The 24,528-nt window shown below is 39.5% G+C and overlaps 1 protein-coding gene and 1 pseudogene across 1 annotated transcript; both read right to left on the bottom strand.

Moving 5' to 3' along the window:
• Positions 1 to 142: 142 nt before the first annotated feature.
• On the bottom strand, positions 143 to 2,314 carry LOC114306948 (UDP-glycosyltransferase 73C4). Its single transcript, XM_028252281.2, is given in 3 exon segments — positions 143 to 774; positions 776 to 868; positions 871 to 2,314. Coding segments are annotated over 3 exon segments (1,497 nt in total). The 5' UTR covers positions 1,825 to 2,314; the 3' UTR covers positions 143 to 324.
• A 2,969-nt stretch (positions 2,315 to 5,283) lies between these two features.
• On the bottom strand, positions 5,284 to 23,805 carry LOC114306934 (UDP-glycosyltransferase 73C11 pseudogene; annotated as a pseudogene).
• Between the last annotated feature and the right edge of the window lie 723 nt (positions 23,806 to 24,528).

The raw sequence follows: 24,528 nt of genomic DNA, 5'->3' as shown, positions 1-24,528 counted from the left end.
AAAAAAAAAAAAAAAAATCATACCCATTTCCCAGTGTAAATGGCATAAGAATGATATTTTATTTTAGATTACACTATTCTATTTTGTTTATTTTTAAGAATGTAGAGGAAATTTAGCATCAAGACTCAGAATTTGATGAATCTTTATAAACTCTACCTAATTTTTTTATTATTTTATTACCAACATAAAAATTAAACACATAAAAAGAATAAAATACAAGTATGAACCAAATTTTATCAAAAATTGTTAATGGGTCCACTTCTAAAAAATTTGTCCATCCATACTTTCTATATCCAATTTCCTGATCAATTTATGTGATTTAGACTAATTACAAAATGTATTGTAATATCTCTCCCATGTTTTAGGTTGATTGCCCTTAACCTGTTGCATAATATCTTGGATTAAAACTGTCATGTTGAGGAAAGAAGAACCCCCTTCCTCCATTGCCCTCTTAGCCATCTTCCCAAGCTCTCTTGCCCTTTTCCTCCTTTCTTCTCCTTCATTTCCTTCACCCATCACCTCCTCTATACCCCTCCTCACTTGTTCACTCTTCATCAACACCCCAAACTTCTCTTCCTCCCCCCACTTCACAGCAAACTCAGCCCCCAATCTCACACCAATCCTCAACACTTGCAAAATCAATTTCTCATTATAAAACTGCTCCGCGAAAAGCGGCCACGTCACCATGGGCACGCCGGCGCACACGCCTTCCAACGTCGAGTTCCAACCGCAGTGCGTTAAGAAACCCCCAATTGCAGGGTGTGACACTATTAAGTACTTGCGGTGCCCAACCTCGGATTAAAAGCCCTCTCCCTTTCGTTCTCTCCTCAAATCGTTCTCCGCGTATCCAATTCTCCAGTTCTTCCATATTTTTCCTCTAATAACCCAAATGAAGGGTCGGTTCGAGGCTTCCAAGCCTAATCCGAGCTCCACCAATTGCGGTGACGTGAAGCGGCTGAGGCTGGCGAGGCAGGCGTAGACTACAGAGCTGGGTTGTTTTGTGTCAAGCCACTTCAAGCACTGGTTTTCATCAACTGAGGCCTTGTTGCCTCTCTCTGCCTTGTCCACATCCTCTTTGTTGCATAGCGATACCGGTCCAATGCACCAAACTCTGCCTCTGACTCTTCTAAACTCTTCGACATATGCTGGTTCAAGCTCTTCAAAAGTATTAACAACCACCCCAAAAGCCACCAGTTCCGCGGCCCTGATTTCACTGCGGTCTCTCTCATTCACCATATTGACAGCTCCTGGTAGCTGAGCCCGCTTTAATTCAATGCGGTCAGGCAAACACGGAACCACGAAAGATTCAGACTCAGACACGGACTCGTGAATCTTGGAATTGAGTATGTTGTGTGTGCACAAGAGCGAAAAGCAACTCGTCCCATCAAAAACAAACCTCGGAATCTGATGCTTGAGTGCGGTATCAGCTGTCCAGGCAAGATTTTTATCGGAAACTATGCAACTCGGACGAGGGTTTAATTCATCGATCAACTGTTCCATTGGTTCTTGTAGCAGGGAAATGCCGATGACGAAGTTTTTGAACCAGTGTCGCGAGGGGAGAGCATCCATGCTTTCGCATCCGTCAGGGAGGCCGGCCCTGGCAGATGGGAACGGGACGTGGAGGAGTTGGATTTGGAGCCCAGATTCGATGGCTCGAGAGATGATTGTGGCAGATCGGGCGACATTGAGGGGGGTGGTGATTATGGTGACGACCGTGCCATGCTGGGCTAGTAGCCTGGCCAAGTCTATCATGGGAATTAGGTGGCCATGGGCCAAGTGTGGAAGCAAAACAAAGTGGTGGAGGAGTTTGTGTTGTGAAGACATTGGAATTTGGGGGTTGATGGAGATGAAAGTGATCAAATTTACATGAACTGAAAGTAGTTGGAATTGGAAGAAGAAGTGGGTAAGGATTTTTTTTCTTCTTTTTTTGTTTGGAAGATAAGGTAGATGCCCTTATTCCTATGCAATAATTGCAACTATATGCTGGTGATGCAAGATCCTACATAAGCAGGGATGCTGATATATTAAGGCATGTGGCTTGTGTGAAGGACTATTTGGAATCTTGTGAAGCCTTGGGGTCTATGTTCCATAATCACTGTTTGTTCACAGGGTGTTTTGCACTAGTGAGTGTGAGAGGACTATGGTGGCACCCAAACAAATGTAAAAAAAGGTTATTTTTACATAAAATTTATATTCATAATTCGGAACAAGAATGGTATGATAGTGATACTTTTGCAATTAACATTCGTGAAATTTGTTTTTAAAATGACAAGTTCACAATGTAGTTACATCATTTTGTACGAATTTGTTTTTTGTTAATTTTGTGTGTTAATAAACCGTACACAAGAAAAATATCCAGCAAAAGCAATTTAGCACAGAAAGAAACTCGTGATTTTTTGTACAAAAATTTGTGATTTTTTTTTTTAAGTAATACTTCTGGTGCACATGTTTAGCAAATACCATAAGTTATTCCAACATTGCACTACGTCCCCAAAATAAGATTAATTAGAAGAGTAATACTATACGAAATTAAAAATTATACAAAATATATATGCAGAATAATGTGTTAGTATCATGTCATTATGACCAAAGAAATTTTTTTGTAACAATATAATATCTGAACCATGATTATAGATTCTGAATGTGGAAATGGTTACGTAATCCATGTTATATTTTGTCGGAAAATCATAAATATGGAAATTTGCTGAAACAAAGAGGAAGGAAGATGCTTAATTCAGCTGAAAGTTAATAAATTTTGATACTAGAAAAGTTTAAACAGAGTTATCTTAAAATAGATTTGTTAGGTTTTATTCTTGGCAATCCCGTTTGACAAAACTCCTTTCAGTTGTATTTATTTTCGCACTTTTTATTTCAGTGAGGCTATGAGTGTTTAGATGCGAATCCAACCCGAATTGTGCTTTTCAGAGAAGTTTGTGATGATAAAGCGTTCAAGATTGCCACTTCGCTGATTATGACGGGGATCGAGCTGCCCGGTCAGCTCGCGGGGGTCCAGGGGGCAGCGCCACGGCGGGGTCGAGGGGCAGCGCCCCCGACGCAAAATGCAAAAATGCATTCCAAGTTGCCTGTCCGCTCGAGCGGACATTCCCCCGCTCGAGCGGAGAATTCCTGGTTCCAGCAGTTTTGGTCGCCTGCAAAAGTACTGAGATGTGTGATTTCGCGCTCGAGCGGACCTCTGTTATATGACGCGCATATTTTGCTGACGACGCTTGAGCGGGCTGTTGGGCGCTCGAGCGGAGATCGCGGGACAGATTCTATAAATTCGCGTGTTGGGTCAGATTTTAGTATTACTACTCCAGATCTTCTTTTTGGTTTCTAGGGTTTATATCTGGGGATACTTTGTGAGTTTTCTTTGATGTTTTTTTGAGTATTCAACTCATGATTTAAAGAGAGTACATCAAAGGTTTTTGTTTGCTATAAAAAAGAGAGAGTTGTTTTTCGGTGGATTCTGAAGAATTCGAGCCTGAAGCTTTGGTGGATTCCGGGGTGGCTCATCGTAAAGACAATTCCGAGGTGAAGATGGGGTTGGAAGAGGCACATAGAGGTTGGTTCAATTAGGCGTGGTGGATTCGCTAGGTAATTGAGAGTATACCTGTGTAATTCCTTTAAATCTTCTTAGTGGATTGTTCTTGTGGCTGTTGCCCGTGGTTTTTTTATCACAGTTGGAGGTGTCCAATTGTGGTTTTTTCCACGTAAAATCGTTGTGTTTCTTTGTCTTGATTGTTTGATTGGGATTGTTATATTCTGCTTAAAATTGATACATCTAGGGGATTTCTAGATTTTTCAAGATTGTTGATTGAAATCAATGCAGGAAAACTTGATCTTAAACTATTTGGTGTTACCAATGTAAAATTTCAAGTTTTAAGGAAAATTTACAAGTGCTATTGTTCTTGTTCTACCAAAGTAGCCATTATTAACCTAAATATTCCACTGAATAGTCCCCATAAAATGACTATGACAAATAGTTGCCCAAAAATTTTGGCTAGCAGGGTTAGCAAATTTGGAACCCAAAAGCCAAATTTCACAGGTGCAATTACATATCAGTGAAAATAGGAAAAAAAATATTTACAAAAAGATGATAAACATTATAAATATTAATAATTATAAATTTTTTCACTGTTTTGTAAATAATTTTTCCTCTTTCCACTTATATGTAATTCCCCCAATTTCATATCATGTGACCCTACAATTACATTAATAAATACCAATTTTTTAATAGGGACAAGTTTTGTACTATGGAACAAAAATTAAAAATAAAAACCAGAAAGTTGAGAGTGCACTATAAACTTAAATTTGGCGTGAGAGATCTCATTCATAATGAATATTTGGGTTTATAAGATTGCTATTTATTATTTCACTGCACATTTTTTGTTTTTATGTGACTTTTATGTAGCATAGTAAATTTTATCATCTTATGAACATGATGAATCTTATATGAATATTTCCAGATAAAAATAAAAATCATCAATCTTCACACAAACAACCCAACTGTTCTATTGCACAACTGCATAACTGTCTTCTTCTTGCTCATATCCTATCTCAATCTCCCAAATAATAATATTAGGGGTCATGAAAAAAATATCATGAAATATTTCATGAGTTTTTTTTATCAATATATGGTGTTTTATTATATTTGTAATCAAAAGGTGTAGAATCTTTTATGATTATCTTCATAATATTTTCTTCATGATCCCTATAGCATTACTCTCTTCCAAATTAGCTTATTCACATATCTGATAAAAAGTGATGATTGAGACCCCCACAAGGCAACCACAAGATCTCCACAAATCTAGACCACTCATGATGTGGACTCCACACATATATGAGTTGGCCCCACACATGCATGGAGGGTCATGATCACTTTAGAGGTGTGGGGTTCATCTCAAAAGGGGTCCAAACATTTCGATCTGATAAAATTACCTTCACACCAATTTGTCCCTTATGCTTTCTTTGATAGCTGATGCATTGTCCAAATCTGGATAGTGAATTAACAATAAAGCCTTAAAAGATTACTTAATTTGTTTGTTTGTTTGTTTTTTTTTTCTTCATGAGATTGACAAATATAAATTTCCATTTATTACTACTACAAGAATAATATAGAGTTACTAGTCATCACCAATTTTTCATTCCATTCTCTGAAACAAAAATAAAATACCAGATTGTTCATGATCCTCCACAACCCCTCTCTGTCAAGTAGTAATCTCAGTCTCCAATGCCATGCTTGTGACTCAACTTTGTAAACATCTCTCTCTCTCTCTCTCTCTCTCATGCCTTAGCTTGATTTTCTTCTGCTAGTTGCATGATATCTTCAACAAGCAATGTGAGGTTGCTGTAAGAAGATCCTCCACTTTCCATTGCCTTCTTTGCCTTCCCCTGAAGCTGCCTTGCTTTCTTCCTCCTCTCTTCTCCTTCTCTCCCTTCGTCCATCACCTCCTCCACAGCCTTCTTCACATTCTCCCTCTTCACCAACATCCCAAATTTCTCTTCTTCACACAAGTGCACAACCACCTTAGCCCCAACACCCACACCAATCCCCAAAACCTGCACAATCAACTTCTCATTAAAGAACTGCTCAGCAAAAATAGGCCATGTCACCATTGGTAAGCCAGCACAAACCCCTTCGAGTGTCGAATTCCACCCGCAGTGTGTCAAGAACCCTCCAATGGCGCGGTGTGACAATATCAGGACTTGGGGAGCCCAACCACGGATCAAAAGGCCTCTATCTTTGGTCCTCTTTTCAAACCCGTTGTAACAACCCTCGCTACTGTTTACCGATAAACTACTGATTACCGTTAAACTGAACTGATTATGACTGATAAGTGAACTGAATAAACTACTGAACTGACTGACTGAAATTGAAACTGAATTGACTGAGTATATCTGTTCAATTGTATGTCTATCTGTCTGACTGTTTGATTATCTGTTTGTGTTTTTATGTTTGACCTGCTAATTGAAGGCCTTATCGGCGGCCGAACCGGAAATCGACTAATGTTTCATGATCCTCATAATTTATAGGATTTTATGGTATATTTATCTGAAAACTGATTAGGTATGATTAAATTAAATTAAATTAAATATTGATAATTGCACAGAGTTTGACTAATTTACAATCTCACCACTTAGTGGCCACTACCTTACACCTTTGGAGACTTGTATACATTCAATTAACACATTTCATCAGCCACACTTTGAGAGCTCAACCGACCATAGAGAGAGTGAGAGTGAGAGTCGAGTTCACTTGTAGATTTGCTTGGAAATTGAAGGGATTGAAGTATAAATTTGCATAATTGAGCTTCCCTGCCTAGAATTCAAGACTTAGGTATGAGAATTTAACCTTCTATTAATGTATTTGAACTTGTTCATGCTTAGTTCTTGAGCCTCTAGTGATTTGAGCCTTGATTTGGCCCATGTATGTTGAATTGGAGGCTAGTTCATGCATGCATGCCTTTATTTTGAAGTTGTGAAGTTGTCTTTCATAAAATTGTACATGCATGCTCATATTTTTACAAAAGACCATGAACTCATCATGCTTTTGAAAGATTTGGCTCACTAGAGCATGAAATTGAAGCTTTGAATTGGTTTGAATTCATGTATGTTTGCATGTTCTTCACATTCATGGAAATTGGTTTGAATTGGATTTATTTGAAACACCCTTGGGCTTTGATTTTACAAATTGAGTTTTGAATCATATTAAAGTATGAGTTTTGATGTGTTTTCTGGAAAATTGGCCCAGGAGGATCGAAATTTATGGTTTAAAAACTTGGTTTTGAGCTTGAGGTTCAAATCTGGAATTTCCAGAATTTGGACTCACGCTCGAACGGGGTGACTGGCGCTCGAGCGTGGAAATCGTGCTCTCAGCATTTTGTTCTGTTTTGACGTCCGCTCGAGCGGAAGAATTGACGCTCGAGTGGGGCTTGGTGTCTCATGCTCGAGCGGGTGTCGAGCGCCCAATCGAGCGTGATTTTCGCCGATCCAGCACTTTTGACTGTTTTGCAGAACGCTCGAGCGGGTAAGTCTACGCTCGAGCGGAAACCTTTGTCTGCATTTCCGCTCGAGCGGAGTAACTTACGCTCGAGCGTGACCCCTGTTTTTCGAAAATTCTAAAAATGCTTTTTCAAGTGCATCTTTACATCCTCATCTCATCCTAGGCATTATTAGGCCTAGTTTAAAGCATCTTAATGAGGATATAGATGTAGAACACACCGGGGCAAATTAGGGGTTAAATTATTATCTCTTCGATTGTGTAGCTTAGTGTGTGTTCAATCTATTAACTGTGTAGGATTGGCTTTCTGAGGAGACGCTCTAGCTTACTGTAGCCCAGAACTCTGTGAGTAACATCTGTGTAAAGATATGTTCAAAATGATTATCTTCTGAACAATTGAACTGTACTGCTTTCTGAACTGATACTGTTAATTGAATGAATGTATGTCCTATATTCTGAACTGTATTGTGGCATCCTTAGCACCTACTGTTTACTGTTACTGTTACAGAGATCTCTGTCGGTTCCCTCGTTGGAACCACTACTGTTACTGATTGATGGCCATCATGTACTGTTCGGTCTTTAAGACCTACTGTTTACTGTACTGTTATGCTAATAGATGTACCACATATGATTGTATCGACTGAACGACTGAAATACTGATTTAATGAACTGTTTTCATTACTGTAAGGACATTCATTCTTAACCCCTTTACGCATTGTGTTATTCACTGGGCTTTAGCTCACTGCTCATATATATATATGTAGGTGTACAGGCACCAGACCGCAGCTAGAAGCGTCGGGGTAAACTCCAGTTTTGTCGAGCCAACCTATGTGCCTCAATGCGAGGTTCCAAGCCTGTCAAGTTACGCCTTAAGGGTGTTTTTAATTTCCCCGTCTGTCTCTGTATCTGTTCTGTTCGACTGTGTAGACTGTACTGTACTGAATGATTGTATATATGTATATACTGTTTTGTCTGACTGTGCATATCTAAATGAGAAGTCCTTTTTGCATACAGACTGTCACAGCTCATTGGACATTGTTTATTTACTGTATTGGCTTCTGCCAGCCCCTGTACTCTGTATTACTGTATTACTGTTAAGCAGGCCTTCGGTAATCTCGGATTACTGGCCGGTTACGGTGCTAAACCCATAGGGGCGGGTTTGGGTTGTGACAGAGTGGTATCAGAGCGATACTTACCACGAGTTATACCGCACACACATGTCCAAATGAGCTATAGGATGTCCTAGAAAAGTGATTAGGGCATTACATGAGCATGATAAATGTGTGGTATGACTGACTGAATATATGCTAAAGTATGAACCTGTTTAAACAATGACTGCCTATATTGATAATTGTTACAACTGCTTATAGTGAAATGGATAATGCAAACACTGCAACCGAATCCTCATCCTCTGAGGCCAGAATGGCTAGACTGGAACGGATGATGGAACTGATAACTGAAAGATTAGACCAGCAACAGAATCAACAGCCCCCACCTCCTCCTCTGGTACAGTTGGAACATAATGTGAATGTAAATGATGGGGACATAATAACTCTCACCCATAAGTTCAGCAAGATGAAACCGCCATCCTTTCAGGGAGGCTGTCACGACCCAAACCCGGCCCTATGGGTTTAGCACCGTAACCGGCCAGTAATCCGAGATTACCGAAGGCCTGCAGGACAGTAATACCGTAAAACAGAGTACAGGGCTTGGCGGAAGCCAAAACAGTAAATAAACAATGCCCAATGAGCTGCGACAGTCTATATGAAAAGATTTTTCATACATTTATACGTAAACAGGACAGAACGGTATGCACAATATTTACAATCATTTAGACTAGGGACTCAACCCTAGATAACAGTACAGTAAACATTCAGTCTATACAAAACAGTAGACGGTACAGAAGGGGGAATTGTAAAACACCCCTAAGCCCTAACACGTTAGGCTCGGAACCTCGCAGTGAGGCACAAAGGCTGGCTTGACAAAACTGGAGTCTAACCCACGCTCCTAGCTCCGGTCTGGTGGCTGAGCACCTACATATATATATAAACAATGAGCTAAAGCCCAGTGAATAACATAATGCGTAAAGGGGTTATGAATGAAATGTCCTTACAGTAATGAAAACAGTCCATTAAATCAGTATTTCAGTCAGAACAGTTATTCAATCATATGTGGTACATCCATTAGCATAGCAGTAAACAGTAGGTCTTAAAGACCGAACAGTAATGATGGCCATCAGTCAGTAAACAGTAGTGGTTCCACGAGGGAACCGACAGAGATCTCTGTAACAGTAACAGTAACAGTAAACAGTAGGTGCTAAGGATGCCACAATACAGTTTAGAATATAGGACATACATTCATTCAGTAAACAGTATCAGTTCAGTAAACAGTTCAGTTCAGTATTCAGAAGATAATCATTTTGAACATATCTTTACACAATTGTTACTCACAGAGTTCGGGCTACAGTAAGCTAGAGCGTGTCTTCCCAGTCGCCAACCCTACACAGTTAACAGATTGAACACACTAAGCTACGCAGTTGGGAAAGATAATAATTTAACCCCTAATGCCTCGGTGTGTTCTACATCTATATCCTCAACAAGATGTCTACAACTAGGCCTAAGAATGCCTAGAATGAGATGAGGATGCAAAGATGCACATTTAAAAGCATTTTCAGAAAAACAGAGTTCCGCTCGAGCTCAGGTTTCCCCGCTCGAGCGGTAATGCAACAAAGGTATACGCTCGAGCGTAAACTTTCCCGCTCGAGCGTACTGTAAAAGTACTGGATGGGTGAAATCTCCGCTCGACACCCGCTCGAGCGTGAGACATGACTTCGCTCGAGCGCCCAATCCTCCGCTCGAGCGGACTGCAAAACAGTGCAGAGAGATGTTGGATGCTCGGATTCCACGCTCGAGCGGAACTTCCCCGCTTGAGCGGAAGTGCGAAATCTGGAAAACCCAGATTGCACCTCCAAGCTCAAACTCAAATTTAAATGCATGAAAACCGATCCTCTTGGGCTGAATTTTCAGAAAACATTTATAAACACATAGAATAACATGGTTCAAAGCTCAATTTGAGAAATCAAAGCCCAAGGGTGTTTAATTCAAATCCAATTTCAAACTATTTTCCAAGAACATGGAGAACATGCAAACATGCATGATCTTAAATCATTTTCAAAGCTTTAATGCTGTTTCAAAAGAGCTCAAACCTTCAAAAACAAGATGAACTCATGGAGTATGACCAAAAGATGGGCATGCATGTGAGGAAACGTGGACTACAACCTCAAAACTTCAATATATGTACATGCATGCAACAATTAAGCCACAATTCAACATCTAAACGATGTTTTGGCTCTACACTCCATCAATATGACATGAACCATGCAAGAATCAACTTAAAACATGAACAAGAAGACAATGGAGCTACCTTTAGTCTTGTAGTTCAAGAAGGGAGCTCAAATATGCAATCTACCCTTCAACAATTCTTCAATTTCCAAGCAATATTGAGATGAACTCAACTCCTCAAGTCTCTCTCTCTCTATGGTCGACTAAGGGTCTCACAAATAGGCCAAAGAAATGTTTGATTCAATGTATAAGGCTCAAGTGTGTGTATGAGATAGTGGTCCACTAGGGGTAGTTCGGTAAATAAGGCCAACTCTGCAATTGATCAATATTTAATCTAATTTAATCGTACCTAATCAGTTTTCAGATAATTATACCATAAAATCATATTAAATATGACGATCATAATACACTAACCCATTTCCGGTTCGGCCGTCGATAAGGCCTTCAATTAATAGTTTAAACATAAAACACGAACAGATCAAACAAACAGTCAACAGATAAAATGCAATTCAAACAGATGTATTCACTCAATTCAGTTTCAATTTCGGTCAGTCAGTTCAGTACTTTAATCAGTTCAATTCCCAGTCAGTTATCAGTCATTATCAGTTCCGTTTAACAGTAATCGGTGATTATCGGTAATCAATCAGTCATTAATCAGTAAACAGTATGAGGGTTGTTACAGAGGCCTTGAACCGTTAAAAGCTGAAGCGTGGGTTCTTGAGACTGAAAAATTATTTGAGGTTTTTCCGTGCTCTGAAGCACATAAAGTACTGTTGACTACCTTTACTCTACAAGAAGAAGCTAGAAGGTGGTGGATGCTTATCCGTAATGAAAGTACTGTTATGACTTGGGCTCAATTCAAAGGAACCTTCTTCGAGAAGTATTTCCCTCAGTGTGTTAGGGATAGAAAGGTGACTGAGTTTGAACAGCTGAAGCAGGGCACAATGTCCGTTGCTGAATATGAAACAAAGTTCACCGAGCTTGCGAGATATGCACCGCATATGGTGGACACCGATTACAAAAAGGCCAGAAAGTTCGAAGGCGGCCTTAATGTTGCAATTCTTGACAGAATAAATGTTTTGAAATTACCGAATTATGTGGATGTCCTTGACCGAGCTTTGATGGCTGAGTCGAACATCGAAGCACTGAAAACTAAAACACCAGCGTCTGAATGGCGTGGTAAGAGACAGGGTTTCAAGTTTAAGAAAGGCAAGCATAGTCCAGTGAATAAGAAACAGAATACGGGATCAACGACTACTTCCAGTCAAGGAAACCGTTCAATATCGCCCTGTTCTGAATGTGGTAAAAATCACAAGGGAGTTTGTTACAAAATATCTGGAGCTTGCTATAGGTGTGGCAAGATAGGCCACATGGTTAAAGATTGCCCCTCTGCTCCACAAGCCAGTAGTAAAGCTACACCAAGCGTGGCGGCATCAACTGTTGCACCAAAACCGAACCCCAAAGCTACAGGGAAAGAGCCCATGAGGCAGGGCCGAGTGTTTGCCCTAGTACCGGGAGACGTGCAGAATACCGAGACCGTTGTGTCAGGTATTCTCTCTATTTTCACCCAAAATGCTTATGTACTGATTGATTCGGGGTCTATGCATTCATATGTGTCGCATGCTTTTTCACGAAAACTGAATAGACCATTAGAACCCATGAATTATCTGTTAGCTGTATCATCACCCATTGGGGAATCTATGACTTGTGCATATATGTACCCTGCTTGTGAAATTATTGTTGGTGATGCACATCTGTTTATTGACTTACTGCCTCTGAACATTGATCATTTTGATGTAATACTGGGAATGGACTGGTTAACGAAATACCATGCCACCACAGACTGTGTAACGAAACGAGTAGTTTTCCGTCCACCGGGTTTACCCGAATTTGTGTTTAATGGAGTTGGAGTAGTACCTCCTTCGTATTTGATTTCATCTGTGAAAGTTGTAAAATTGATTAGAAAAGGGTGTAAGGGATATTTGTGTTCTGTATTGACTGTATCTACTAATGATAATGCTAATGTGAACAGTATTCCTGTAGTTAGAGAGTTTCTAGATGTTTTCCCAGATAATCTGCCAGGGGATTTGACTGACAGAGAGATCGAATTCACCGTTGATGTGATTCCCAGAACGCAGCCAGTATCTAAAGCTCCTTACCGAATGGCTCCAACTGAACTGAAGGAACTGAAAGTGCAACTACAAGAACTGTTAGATAAGAAGTTCATTAGACCTAGCACTTTGCCTTGGAGTGCTCCTGTTTTATTTGTGAAGAAGAAAGACGGCTCACTGAGACTGTGCATTGACTACCGTGAATTGAATAAGGTAACTGTGAAAAATAAATACCCATTGCCACGTATTGATGACTTATTTGATCAGTTATAGGGTGCTCAAGTGTTTTCTAAGATCGATCTCAGATCCGGATACCATCAGTTGAAAGTTAAACCAGAAGACATTGATAAAACTGCTTTTCGAACGAGGTATAGACATTACGAATTTTTAGTTATGCCTTTTGAAGTTACCAATGCACCTGCTGCATTTATGGACCTAATGAACAGAATCTTTAAACCGTACCTTGATGACTTTATTGTTGTATTCATTGATGACATACTGATTTACTCCAAAAGTATAGAAGAACATGAACATCATCTGAGACTTGCCCTACAGACCCTAAGAGAACATAAACTTTATGCTAAACTGTGTAAATGCGAATTCTGGCTTGATCATGTTATGTTTTTGGGGCATGTTGTTAGCAAAGATGGAATTTCTGTTGATCCACAGAAAATTGAAGCTGCAGTGAACTGGCCTAGACCAACAAATGTGACAGAAGTTCGAAGCTTTTTAGGACTCGCCGGGTATTACAGAAGATTTGTCAAAGACTTCTCCAAAATTGCCTTACCATTAACTCAACTGACACAGAAGGGAATATCATTTGACTGGACTGACCAAAGGGAATCAGCTTTCCAAGAGTTGAAGACTCGACTCGTGACTGCACCAGTTCTTACCTTACCTTCAGGTACGGATGGTTATACCATATTCAGTGATGCTTCTCATAAGGGTTTGGGGTGTGTTTTAATGCAGAACGGGAGAGTAATTGCCTATGCTTCCCGACAACTGAGACCGCATGAAAAGAACTACCCAACCCATGATCTGGAACTTGCTGCAGTAGTATTTGCACTAAAAATCTAGCGTCACTACCTTTATGGGGCAACATGTGAAGTATATACCGACCATAAGAGTTTGAAATATTTCTTCACACAGAAAGAACTGAACATGAGATAGCGGAGATGGCTAGAACTAATTAAAGACTATGACCTACAGATTTTGTACCATCCGGGAAAAGCCAACACCGTTGCCGATGCATTGAGTCAGAAATTGACTGCAAATTTAGCCTGTTTGCTTACCGGGCAGAAAGAATTGCTTTGTGACCTTGAAAAATCTAAAATTGAAATTGTTGTATGAGAACAAGGTGGAACCTTAGCTGCTATTTCTGCTCAACCGACACTGATTGAAGAGATTAAAGAGAAACAGCAATTGGATGACTTCTTGAAGAAAATCATCGAAGAAAGGGAAACTAAACCAAGACCGGGTTTCAAATTTGAAATTAATGTACTGAGATTTCAAGGAAGACTGTGTGTACCAAATGATACTGAACTGAAAAGAAGAGTTCTGCAAGAGGGCCACAATTCAAGATTTTCTATCCATCCAGGGAATACGAAAATGTATCAAGATCTGAAACTGAATTTCTGGTGGCCGGGAATGAAGAAAGAAATTGCTGATTTTGTATCAAAATGTCTTCACTGCCAACAAGTTAAAGCCGAACATCAATGACCCGGAGGCTTATTGCAGCCCTTACCCATACCGGAGTGGAAATGGGAACATATCACCATGGATTTTATTGTGGGATTGCCCCGTTCTAGTAAAGGTATGGACTCGATTTGGGTTATTGTTGATAGACTGACTAAATCTGCTCACTTCTTGCCTGTTAAGACAATTTATAATGCAGACAAGTTGGCTATACTCTATATTGATAAGATTGTTAGACTGCACGAAGTGCCTGTGTCCATTGTTTCTGACAGGGATTCGAAGTTTACGTCGAGATTTTGGCAAAGCTTACAGACTGCATTGGGTACTGAATTGAAATTGAGTAGTGCTTATCATCCTCAGACCGATGGCCAGTCAGAAAGAACCATCCAGACTCTGGAGGATTTACTGAGAATGTGTGTCCTCGATTTTCAGGGAAACTGGGAAAGCCATTTGCCATTGGCTGAATTCGCCTACAATAACAGCTATCATTCAAGTATTGGTATGGCGCCTTTCGAGGCATTGTATGGCAGGAAATGTAGATCTTTGATTTGCTGGGCAGAAGTTGGAGATAGGCCTTTGCTTGGGCCCGAGATTGTTTATGAAACAACTGAGAAAGTGAAACTGATACAACAGAGACTGAAAACCGCTCAGAGCAGACAGAAAAGTTATGCTGATGTTAGAAGACGAGATAGAGAGTATGAAGTGGGTGATTACATTTTTGTGAAAGTGACACCGATGAAAGGCCAGACTCGTTTTGGAGTCAAAGGCAAGTTAGCGCCGAGATATGTCGGACCGTACGAGATTATCGAGAAAATCAATCTGGTGGCGTATCAAGTTGCGCTTCCTCTTGAAATGGAGCATATGCACAACGTCTTCCGCATTTCTATGTTGAGGGACTACCTCCGGGATCCTTTCCATGTAATAGAGCCAACTCATGTAGTGCTGAGTGACGACTACACTTTTGAGGGACGGCCTATTCAGATTGTAAACAGACGGATCAAGAAGTTGAGAAACAAAGAGATCCCGCTAGTGAAAGTCGACTAGCAAAACCATAGTGGCGTGTATGCCACTTGGGAAAGGGAAGATGACATGGCTAAAAGATATCCTGAACTGTTTCCACTGAACCCTATTTTCTTCCAGAATAAAGGTAACTCGAGTTTAGAGGACTAAACTCTTTTTAAGGAGGGGAGACTGTAACAACCCTCGCTACTGTTTACCGATAAACTACTGATTACCGTTAAACTGAACTGATTACGACTGATAAGCGAACTGAATAAACTACTGAACTGATTGACTGAAATTGAAACTGAATTGACTGAGTATATCTGTTCAATTGTATGTCTATCTGTCTGACTGTTTGATTATCTGTTTGTGTTTTTATGTTTGACCTGCTAATTGAAGGCCTTATCGGCGGCCGAACCGGAAATCGATTAATGTTTCATGATCCTCATAATTTATAGGATTTTATGGTATATTTATCTGAAAACTGATTAGGTATAATTAAATTAGATTAAATATTGATAATTGCACAGAGTTGGACTAATTTACAATCTCACCACTTAGTGGCCACTACCTTACACCTTTGGAGACTTGTATACATTCAATTAACACATTTCATCAGCCACACTTTGAGAGCTCAACCGACCATAGAAAGAGTAAGAGTGAGAGTCGAGTTCACTTGTAGATTTGCTAGGAAATTGAAGGGATTGAAGTATAAATTTGCATAATTGAGCTTCCCTGCCTAGAATTCAAGACTTAGGTATGAGAATTTAACCTTCTATTAATGTATTTGAACTTGTTCATGCTTAGTTCTTGAGCCTCTAGTGATTTGAGCCTTGATTTGGCCCATGTATGTTGAATTGGAGGCTAGTTCATGCATGCATGCCTTTATTTTGAAGTTGTGAAGTTGTCTTTCATAAAATTGTACATGCATGCTCATATTTTTACAAAAGACCATGAACTCATCATGTTTTTGAAAGATTTGGCTCACTAGAGCATGAAATTGAAGCTTTGAATTGGTTTGAATTCATGTATGTTTGCATGTTCTTCATATTCATGGAAATTGGTTTGAATTGGATTTATTTGAAACACTCTTGGGTTTTGATTTTACAAATTGAGTTTTGAATCATATTAAAGTATGAGTTTTGATGTGTTTTCTGGAAAATTGGCCCAGGAGGATCGAAATTTATGGTTTAAAAACTTGGTTTTGAGCTTGAGGTTCAAATCTGGAATTTCCAGAATTCAGACTCACGCTCGAGCGGGGTGACTGGCGCTCGAGCGTGGAAATCGTGCTCTCAGCATTTTGTTCTGTTTTGACGTCCGCTCGAGCGGAAGAATTGACGCTCGAGCGGGGCTTGGTGTCTCATGCTCGAGCGGGTGTCGAGCGCCCAATCGAGCGTGATTTTCGCCTATCTAGCACTTTTGACTGTTTTACAGAACGCTCGAGCGGGTAAGTCTACGCTCGAGCGGAAACCTTTGTCTGCATTTTCGCTCGAGCGGAGTAACTTACGCTCGAGCGTGACCCCTGTTTTTCAAAAATTCTGAAAATGCTTTTTCAAGTGCATCTTTACATCCTCATCTCATCCTAGGCATTATTAGGCCTAGTTTAAAGCATCTTAATGAGGATATAGATGTAGAACACACCGGGGCAAATTAGGGGTTAAATTATTATCTCTTCCGATTGTGTAGCTTAGTGTGTGTTCAATCTATTAACTGTGTAGGATTGGCTTTCTGAGGAGACGCTCTAGCTTACTGTAGCCCAGAACTCTGTGAGTAACATCTGTGTAAAGATATGTTCAAAATGATTATCTTCTGAACAATTGAACTGTACTGCTTTCTGAACTGATACTGTTAATTGAATGAATGTATGTCCTATATTCTGAACTGTATCGTGGCATCCTTAGCACCTACTGTTTACTGTTACTGTTACAGAGATCTCTGTCGGTTCCCTCGTTGGAACCACTACTGTTACTGATTGATGGCCATCATGTACTGTTCGGTCTTTAAGACCTACTGTTTACTGTACTGTTATGCTAATAGATGTACCACATATGATTGTATCGACTGAACGACTGAAATACTGATTTAATGAACTGTTTTCATTACTGTAAGGACATTCATTCTTAACCCCTTTACGCATTGTGTTATTCACTGGGCTTTAGCTCACTGCTCATATATATATGTAGGTGTACAGGCACCAGACCGCAGCTAGAAGCGTCGGGGTAAACTCCAGTTTTGTCGAGCCAACCTATGTGCCTCAATGCGAGGTTCCAAGCCTGTCAAGTTACGGCTTAGGGGTGTTTTTAATTTCCCCGTCTGTCTCTGTATCTGTTCTGTTCGACTGTGCAGACTGTACTGTATTGAATGATTGTATATATGTATATACTGTTTTGTCTGACTGTGCATATCTGAATGAGAAGTCCTTTTTGCATACAGACTGTCACAGCTCATTGGACATTGTTTATTTACTGTATTGGTTTTCGCTAGCCCCTGTACTCTGTATTACTGTTAAACAGGCCTTCGGTAATCTCGGATTACTGGCCGGTTACGGTGCTAAACCCATAGGGGCGAGTTTGGGTTGTGACACCCGTCTTCTAATAACCACTTGTCTATCTCCTCCTTCCTTTCTCCTCCTCTTCTAACCCAAATGAATGGCATTTTCGACGCTTCCAAGCCTAAACCAAGCTCTGCTAACTGTGGAGTTGTGAGACGAGTCAATGTTCCAAGACAGGCATAAACTACAGAGCCCGGATTCCACGAATTGAGCCATTTCAAGCACTGGTTCTCATCAATGGAGGCCTTGTTGCCTCTCTGAGCCATCTCCAAAGCCTCTTTATTGCAGAGCGAAACCGGCCCAATACACTAAACTTTATCTCTTACCATCTTTCGATACCCTTCAACATATCCAGACTCTAACTCCTCAAAATTGTTGACGACAACTCCATAAGCTGCTAATTCACTGTCTCTAATCTTGATCCAATTATCCTTCATATCACTTGAGACTAGAGAGCCCGGATTGAATGGTGAAGGCAGCTGAGCCCAAGTGAATTCGATTCAATCAGGCAAACCGGGTACAACAAAAGGATTAAACTCAGACTTGCCTTCAAAGACCCTGGAAATGTGCAAGTTGCGATTGCACAAGATGCTGGTCCAAACTCTTTCAGGAACATCACCATTCAAAAGATAGGAAGGAGACAAATTAATCACATCAACCGCTGTCCTCATTGCCTCACCCCAAAAGGATCTTGGCAATTTAGCTTGTGAAAGCAATACACACAGCCACACCTTGACCCCCGAATTGACTTTTCCAATCAATTATTCTATAGCAGCCACACTTTCGGAAGAAGAAACCAATGTATGTCCCTCAAATATATTATTGGACAATATATATATCTACAATTTTGGGTTTGTTTCATCAAAATTTTAGTTGTTACCAAATTAGATTGGGTCTCCACAAATTAGATATAATATATAAAAATATATTATACCTAAACCAAACCAAATTAAAACTCTTTTAATAAACCAATTGGGTCTCAAACTCCAATAAGGAGATATACTCCAACAATTCTCCCCCTATCGACTTAGGTGGAGACATCAACCATACCCGCCAAAGTTCAACACTTTAAATGTTTATCCCTCAACAAAGTCTTAGTCAACATATCCGAAATATTATCATCTGTGTGAACCTTTTCGAGTTGCAACAATTTCGAATCTAACACATCATGAATCCAATGATATCTCACATCAATGTGTTTCGATCCCGAATAAAAAGTAGAATTTTTACTCAAGTGAATAGCACTTTGACTATCATAATAAAGCACATACTTTTCTTGCTTCAAACCCAACTCTTGCTAAAATTTCTTCAGCCATAACTCTTCTTTGCAAGCTTCTGTAATAGCAATAAATTCAGCTCCGGTAGTTGAGAGAGGAACACATTTTTGTAATTTAGATTGTCATGCCACAGCTCCCCCTGCGAAAGTCATCAAATACCCCGAAGTAGATTTTCTAGAATCAATATCACAAGCCATGTCAGAATCTGTAAACCCATCAAGCATCGGCTTACCATCTCCAAAACACAAACATACCTTCGAAGTCCCTCGAAGATATCTTAGAATCCATTTTACCGCTGCCCAATGTTCTTCACCCGGATTAGAAAGAAACGACTCACCACACCAACAGCGTGAGCAATATCCGGCCTTGTACAAACCATGGCGTACATCAAAGAACCAACTGTTGAAGCATAAGGAACTTTCAACATCTCTTCCTTGTCTTTCTCACTTGTAGGACATTGATTCGAACTAAGCTTGAAGTGACCCGCAAGTGGACAACCAACCGGCTTTGCTTTATTCATGTTGAATCTCTCAAGAACTTTCTCAATGTAGCTTTCTTGAGACAACCAAATCAGTCCCTCTTTGCGATTACGAACAATTTTCATACCAAGTATTTGTTTTGCCGGTCCCAAATCTTTCATAGCAAAAGACTTACTCAACTCTAATTTCAATCTGTTAATCATAGTGTAATCTTGACCCACAATTAACATGTCATCAACATAAAAGCAAAAGAATAACAAATTTACCATTCAGAAATTTTTTCACAAACACACAATGGTCTGAAGTGGTTTTAGAAAAACCATTATTCATCATGAAAGAGTCAAATTTTTTGTACCATTGCTGCGGGGCTTGCTTGAGGCCATACAAACTTTTCTTCAATTTGTAAACAAATTTCTCTTTCATTTTCTCTACAAAACCTTCCGGTTGCTCCATGTAAATTTCTTCTTCAAGATCACCATGAAGAAATGCAGTCTTCACATCAAGTTGTTCAACTTCAAGGTTCATACTTGCAACCATGCCAAGTACAACCCGAATATAAGACATCTTTACAACTGGCGAGAAAATTTCATCAAAGTCAATATCTTTCTTTTGCCCAAAGCCTTTCACAACAAAACGTGCCTTGTACCTCAGATTCTTGCCATCATTCTTCAATTTGAAGATCCACTCCTTTTTCAGAATTTTCCTCCCCTTAGGCAACTTCACTAAATCATAGGTGTGATTTTCAAGTAAGGAATTCATCTCCTCTTCCATGGCCTTTTTTCAATTACCTTTCTTTACATGCTCAATTGCTTCTTGGTAGCTCTCAGGCTCCCCTTCATCGGAAGAAGGTTGTCGGTCCCTTGTAGATTTCCTCAACCCAAGTTGTGGTGGCGGTTCTTGAGTTGGATGCTCTTCCTCAATTTCTGGCTCAACCTCATTAGGATTAGCATCATCCTCTATATCTTCAATAGGTGGCTGCACATCTCCCCTATTTTCATCATCAACTGAAGATGAAAAAGATGGATCCATGTCAATGAGGTCACTAGTTTTTGGTTCCGGTTGATCACCTTTGCCAAAGTCTTCAATTGTTTGGTTTTCAAGAAACACAACATCACGACTTCGAATGACTTTCTTGTCGACTGGATCCCACAATCTATACCCAAATTCATCACGCCCATACCTAAGAAAAATACATCGTCTTGACTTGCTATCAAGCTTGGACCTCTTATCCTTTGGAATGTGAACAAAAGCTCGGCAACCAAACACTCTCAAGTGCTCATAAGACACATCTTTGCTGGTCCAAACTCTTTCAGGAACATCACTATTCAAAGGATAGGAAGGAGACAAATTAATCACGTCAACCGCTGTCCTCATTGTCTCACCCCAAAAGGATCTTGGCAATTTAGCTTGTAAAAGCAAACACCTTGTTCTTTTCACAATGGTGCGGTTCATCCTTTTGGCAATGCCATTTTGTTGAGGAGTCTTCTTAACTGTCTTTTGGGGCCGAATACCTTGGCTGCGACAATACTCATCAAATGGCACAATGTATTCACCACCATTGTCTGATCGGATGCACTTCAATTTCTGCCTTGTTTCTCTTTTAACCATGGCCTGAAAATGTTTAAATACTTTTAGAACTTGATCTTTAGTTTTTAGTAGAAAAGCCCAAACTTTCGTTGAATAATCATCAATGAAAGTAATAAAATAAAGTGCACCACTATGTGTTCTAACTTTCAAAGGACCACAAACATCCGAATGAATTAATTCCAAAACATTTTCTTTTCTAGAAATAACATTTTTATGAAAAGAAACTCTATGTTGTTTATCCGCCAAACAATGAACACAAGTTTTAAGATGTGTACCTTTCAAACCGGGTAGAAGCTCTTTCTTGAACAAAACTTGCAGCCCTTTTTCACTCATGTGCCTAAGCTGCTTGTGCCATAATAATTTTAGAAGTATCATTTTCAAGTGCATTGACAACACCTTTACAAATTTTCCTTGCATCGAATAAAGTGTATGAGTCTTCTTACACTTAGCCACCACCAGAGAACCCTTTGTGAGCTTCCATATTCCATCACCAAATTTGTTGTTGTAGCCTTCATCATCTAGCTTCCCAGTAGAGATCAAATTGAGGTGCCTCACATCTTTAAGCAACAACTTGCAGTCCAAATTTGTTTCTAAGCAAACATCACCCATGCCAATAATCTTGGACAAACCTTCATTACCTATTCGAACAGAACTATAATCTCCTTTGGTGTAGGTAGTGAAAAAATCAACTTGAGAAGTCACATGAAAAGAAGCACTACAATCGATCACCAAATTGCTCTCTTGGCCTACAAAATTGATACAATCATCTTCACAAACGACCATGAGATCATCGGTAGTAACTGTTGTTGTGTCTTCTTGCTTCTTATCCACACTTTGTCACGCCTTTTCTCCTTGTTCTTGAGCTTTCGGCATTCTCACTTCATGTGTCCTTTCTCATGGCAATAATAACACTCAATGTCTTTCTTTGAAAAAGAACCATCTCTTGATTTGTCACGGCTTTGATCACGAGCATGAGGAGTCTTACTCGTCCCCCTTGTTTTTCTTCGGTCTCTCACAATGAATGCTTCTGAATGAGAGGAACACGCTGATTTTCTTCTAGTTTCTTCATTCAACAAGCTACTAGTGACTTGGTCCATTGTGACAACTCCATTGGGTGCCGAATTACTAACTGTCACAACTAAAGTCTCCCAACTTTCGGGCAAAGAACTGAGTAGCATCAAAACCTGCAACTCATCATCAAAAATAATTTTCATAGACACAAGTTGGTTAATAATACTCTTTATTTCATTCAGATGTTCCGGAATAGAGCTGCCCTCTTTATATTTTAAATTAACCAACTTACGAAACATAAGCGCTTTATTTGTGGCTGATTTTCGATCATAAAGGCCTTCTAATTTTTTCCATAAATCATGTACTGAAGTTTCAGTAGCAACATGATAAAACACACTGTCATCAATCCATTGACGGATAACACCCACGGCTTTTCGATTAAGCCTCTTCCACTCATTATCTTTCATATCATCAGGTTTGCCACTATCACCTTCAATAGGCCCATACAAATCTTTACAAAATAATAGGTCCTCCATTTTAGTTTTTCAAGTTACCCAATTACTTCCATTGAAGCTAGACATACGACCCACATTCCCCTCCATTGATTTACACAAATAAATAAACCCAAATAAACTGTAAGCTCTGATACCAGTTGTTAGGGAAAATATGTGATTCCTTACAAGTAAATCAATCAATGAGAATAAAAACTAATGCGGAAAAATTGAATCAAAAGCAACACAAGAATGTTTTGTGGTTCTCTCAATGTGAGGTACGTCCACGGGATCGAAATTCGATTCCACTATCAACCAAATAATTTTTCAAACAATTACAAACGAGACACGAATGGTCTCACAAACCACCCTTAGGTGAATTCTAAATAATCACAAATAAACAAAGAGGAAAGACTTCACCAAATAAATGAATCAAAATCTTCAAAACCAGAGTCGAAGACGACCCAAAAAAATTCTCCCAAAAGAGGACCGAAACGCTTCAAAGTAGAGCACCGATGAAAGCACACTATTGCTTGTTTGTGAAAGCAATACACACAGCCACACCTTGACCCCCGAATTGACTTTTCCAATCAATTATTCTATAGCAGCCACACTTTCGGAAGAAGAAACCAATGTATGTCCCTCAAATATATTATTAGACAATATATATATCTAAAATTTTGGGTTTGTTTTATTAAAATTTTAGTTGTTACCAAATTAGATTGAGTCTCCACAAATTAGATATAATATATAAAAATATATTATACATAAATCAAACCAAATTAAAACTTTTTTAATAAATTAATTAGGTCTCAAACTCCAATAAGAGGATATACCGTCAACAACTTGTACCATCAAAAACAATCCTGGGGATTCCGAATTTACGAGCAATGTCGGCAGTGAAAGCAAGGTACTAGTCGGAGATCACGCAGCTCGGGCGGGGATTAAATTGTTCAAATAGTTGCACTAGAGGCTGCTGCAGCATTGAAATGGCGACGTAGAAGTTTTTGAAGGAGTGGAGTGAGGGGACAGTGTCAAGAGTTTCGGTTCCTTCGGGGAGGCCAGCCTCAATGGAGGGGTCGCTGATTGGTTGGATTCGGAGGGTGTTGAGAGGGGTGGTGATTACGGTAACAATTACACCACGCTGGGCTAGGAGTTTTGCTATGTCTGCCATGGGAATGAGGTGGCCTTGACCCATTAAAGGGATTAGAACAAAGTGAAGCTGAGGAAGTGGTTGAGGACCCATTTCAACAATCTGGGGGTGTGTTGATGATCTCCGAAAGAAGTAGATGTGTGTGTTTTTGTGTGTGTAAATGGAGGACTTAAATTGACAGTCCAAAGTCGGACTTAAACAATGTCATGCCCATGTGACTGTCAAAGCCAAAGACTTAAACAATGTCAAGTCCATGCTAATGTCGTGCCGCATGTGTCTCTATGTCTGCTAAATTTCATGTTCCTTGTTTCTTATTATAAAATTGTAAATTCCATCTCTTTTATCACTCACAACACTTAAAACACCATGTGATCATACTACATGACCACCAAATAACTTCTCCAAAAACACATACCTCGTAAGATTTTAGTCAAAAAAATCAGTAGGTCAATCCATTTTTTTAACCTTTTTGCATATCTTTTTTTAAAATTAACAAAAAAAAAATCAATTTTCAAACGGGCATTCAAGTTAAAAATCCATATACAGAATATAGGTAAAGAGAAAGTCTAAGAATCTAAAAATTATTTGTGAGTTGGATCTAATTTTTGTATAGTGAGATCCACACATCAAATGAATCTTAACCATTCAATGTGTTTCTTTTCTTTTTTTTTTTTTTTTGTTTGATCGGCAAATGTCAATTGTTAGTTGTTAGATTAACACCTGTAGAAAAAAATCTCCCTACCCCTGGCAAAGCACCCAAGTGCTTGCACTCCCTTAATTCAATGTGTTTTTTTGAGTATTCTTCTGAGACAAATTTTTCAGTATCTAGT

Source organism: Camellia sinensis, chromosome 3, assembly GCF_055761805.1.
Source record: "Camellia sinensis isolate YWXY chromosome 3, ASM5576180v1, whole genome shotgun sequence".
Lineage (NCBI taxonomy): Eukaryota > Viridiplantae > Streptophyta > Magnoliopsida > Ericales > Theaceae > Camellia > Camellia sinensis.
The sequence above is the reverse complement of the archived record's forward strand: the minus strand, read 5'-3'. Positions and strand labels throughout refer to the sequence as shown.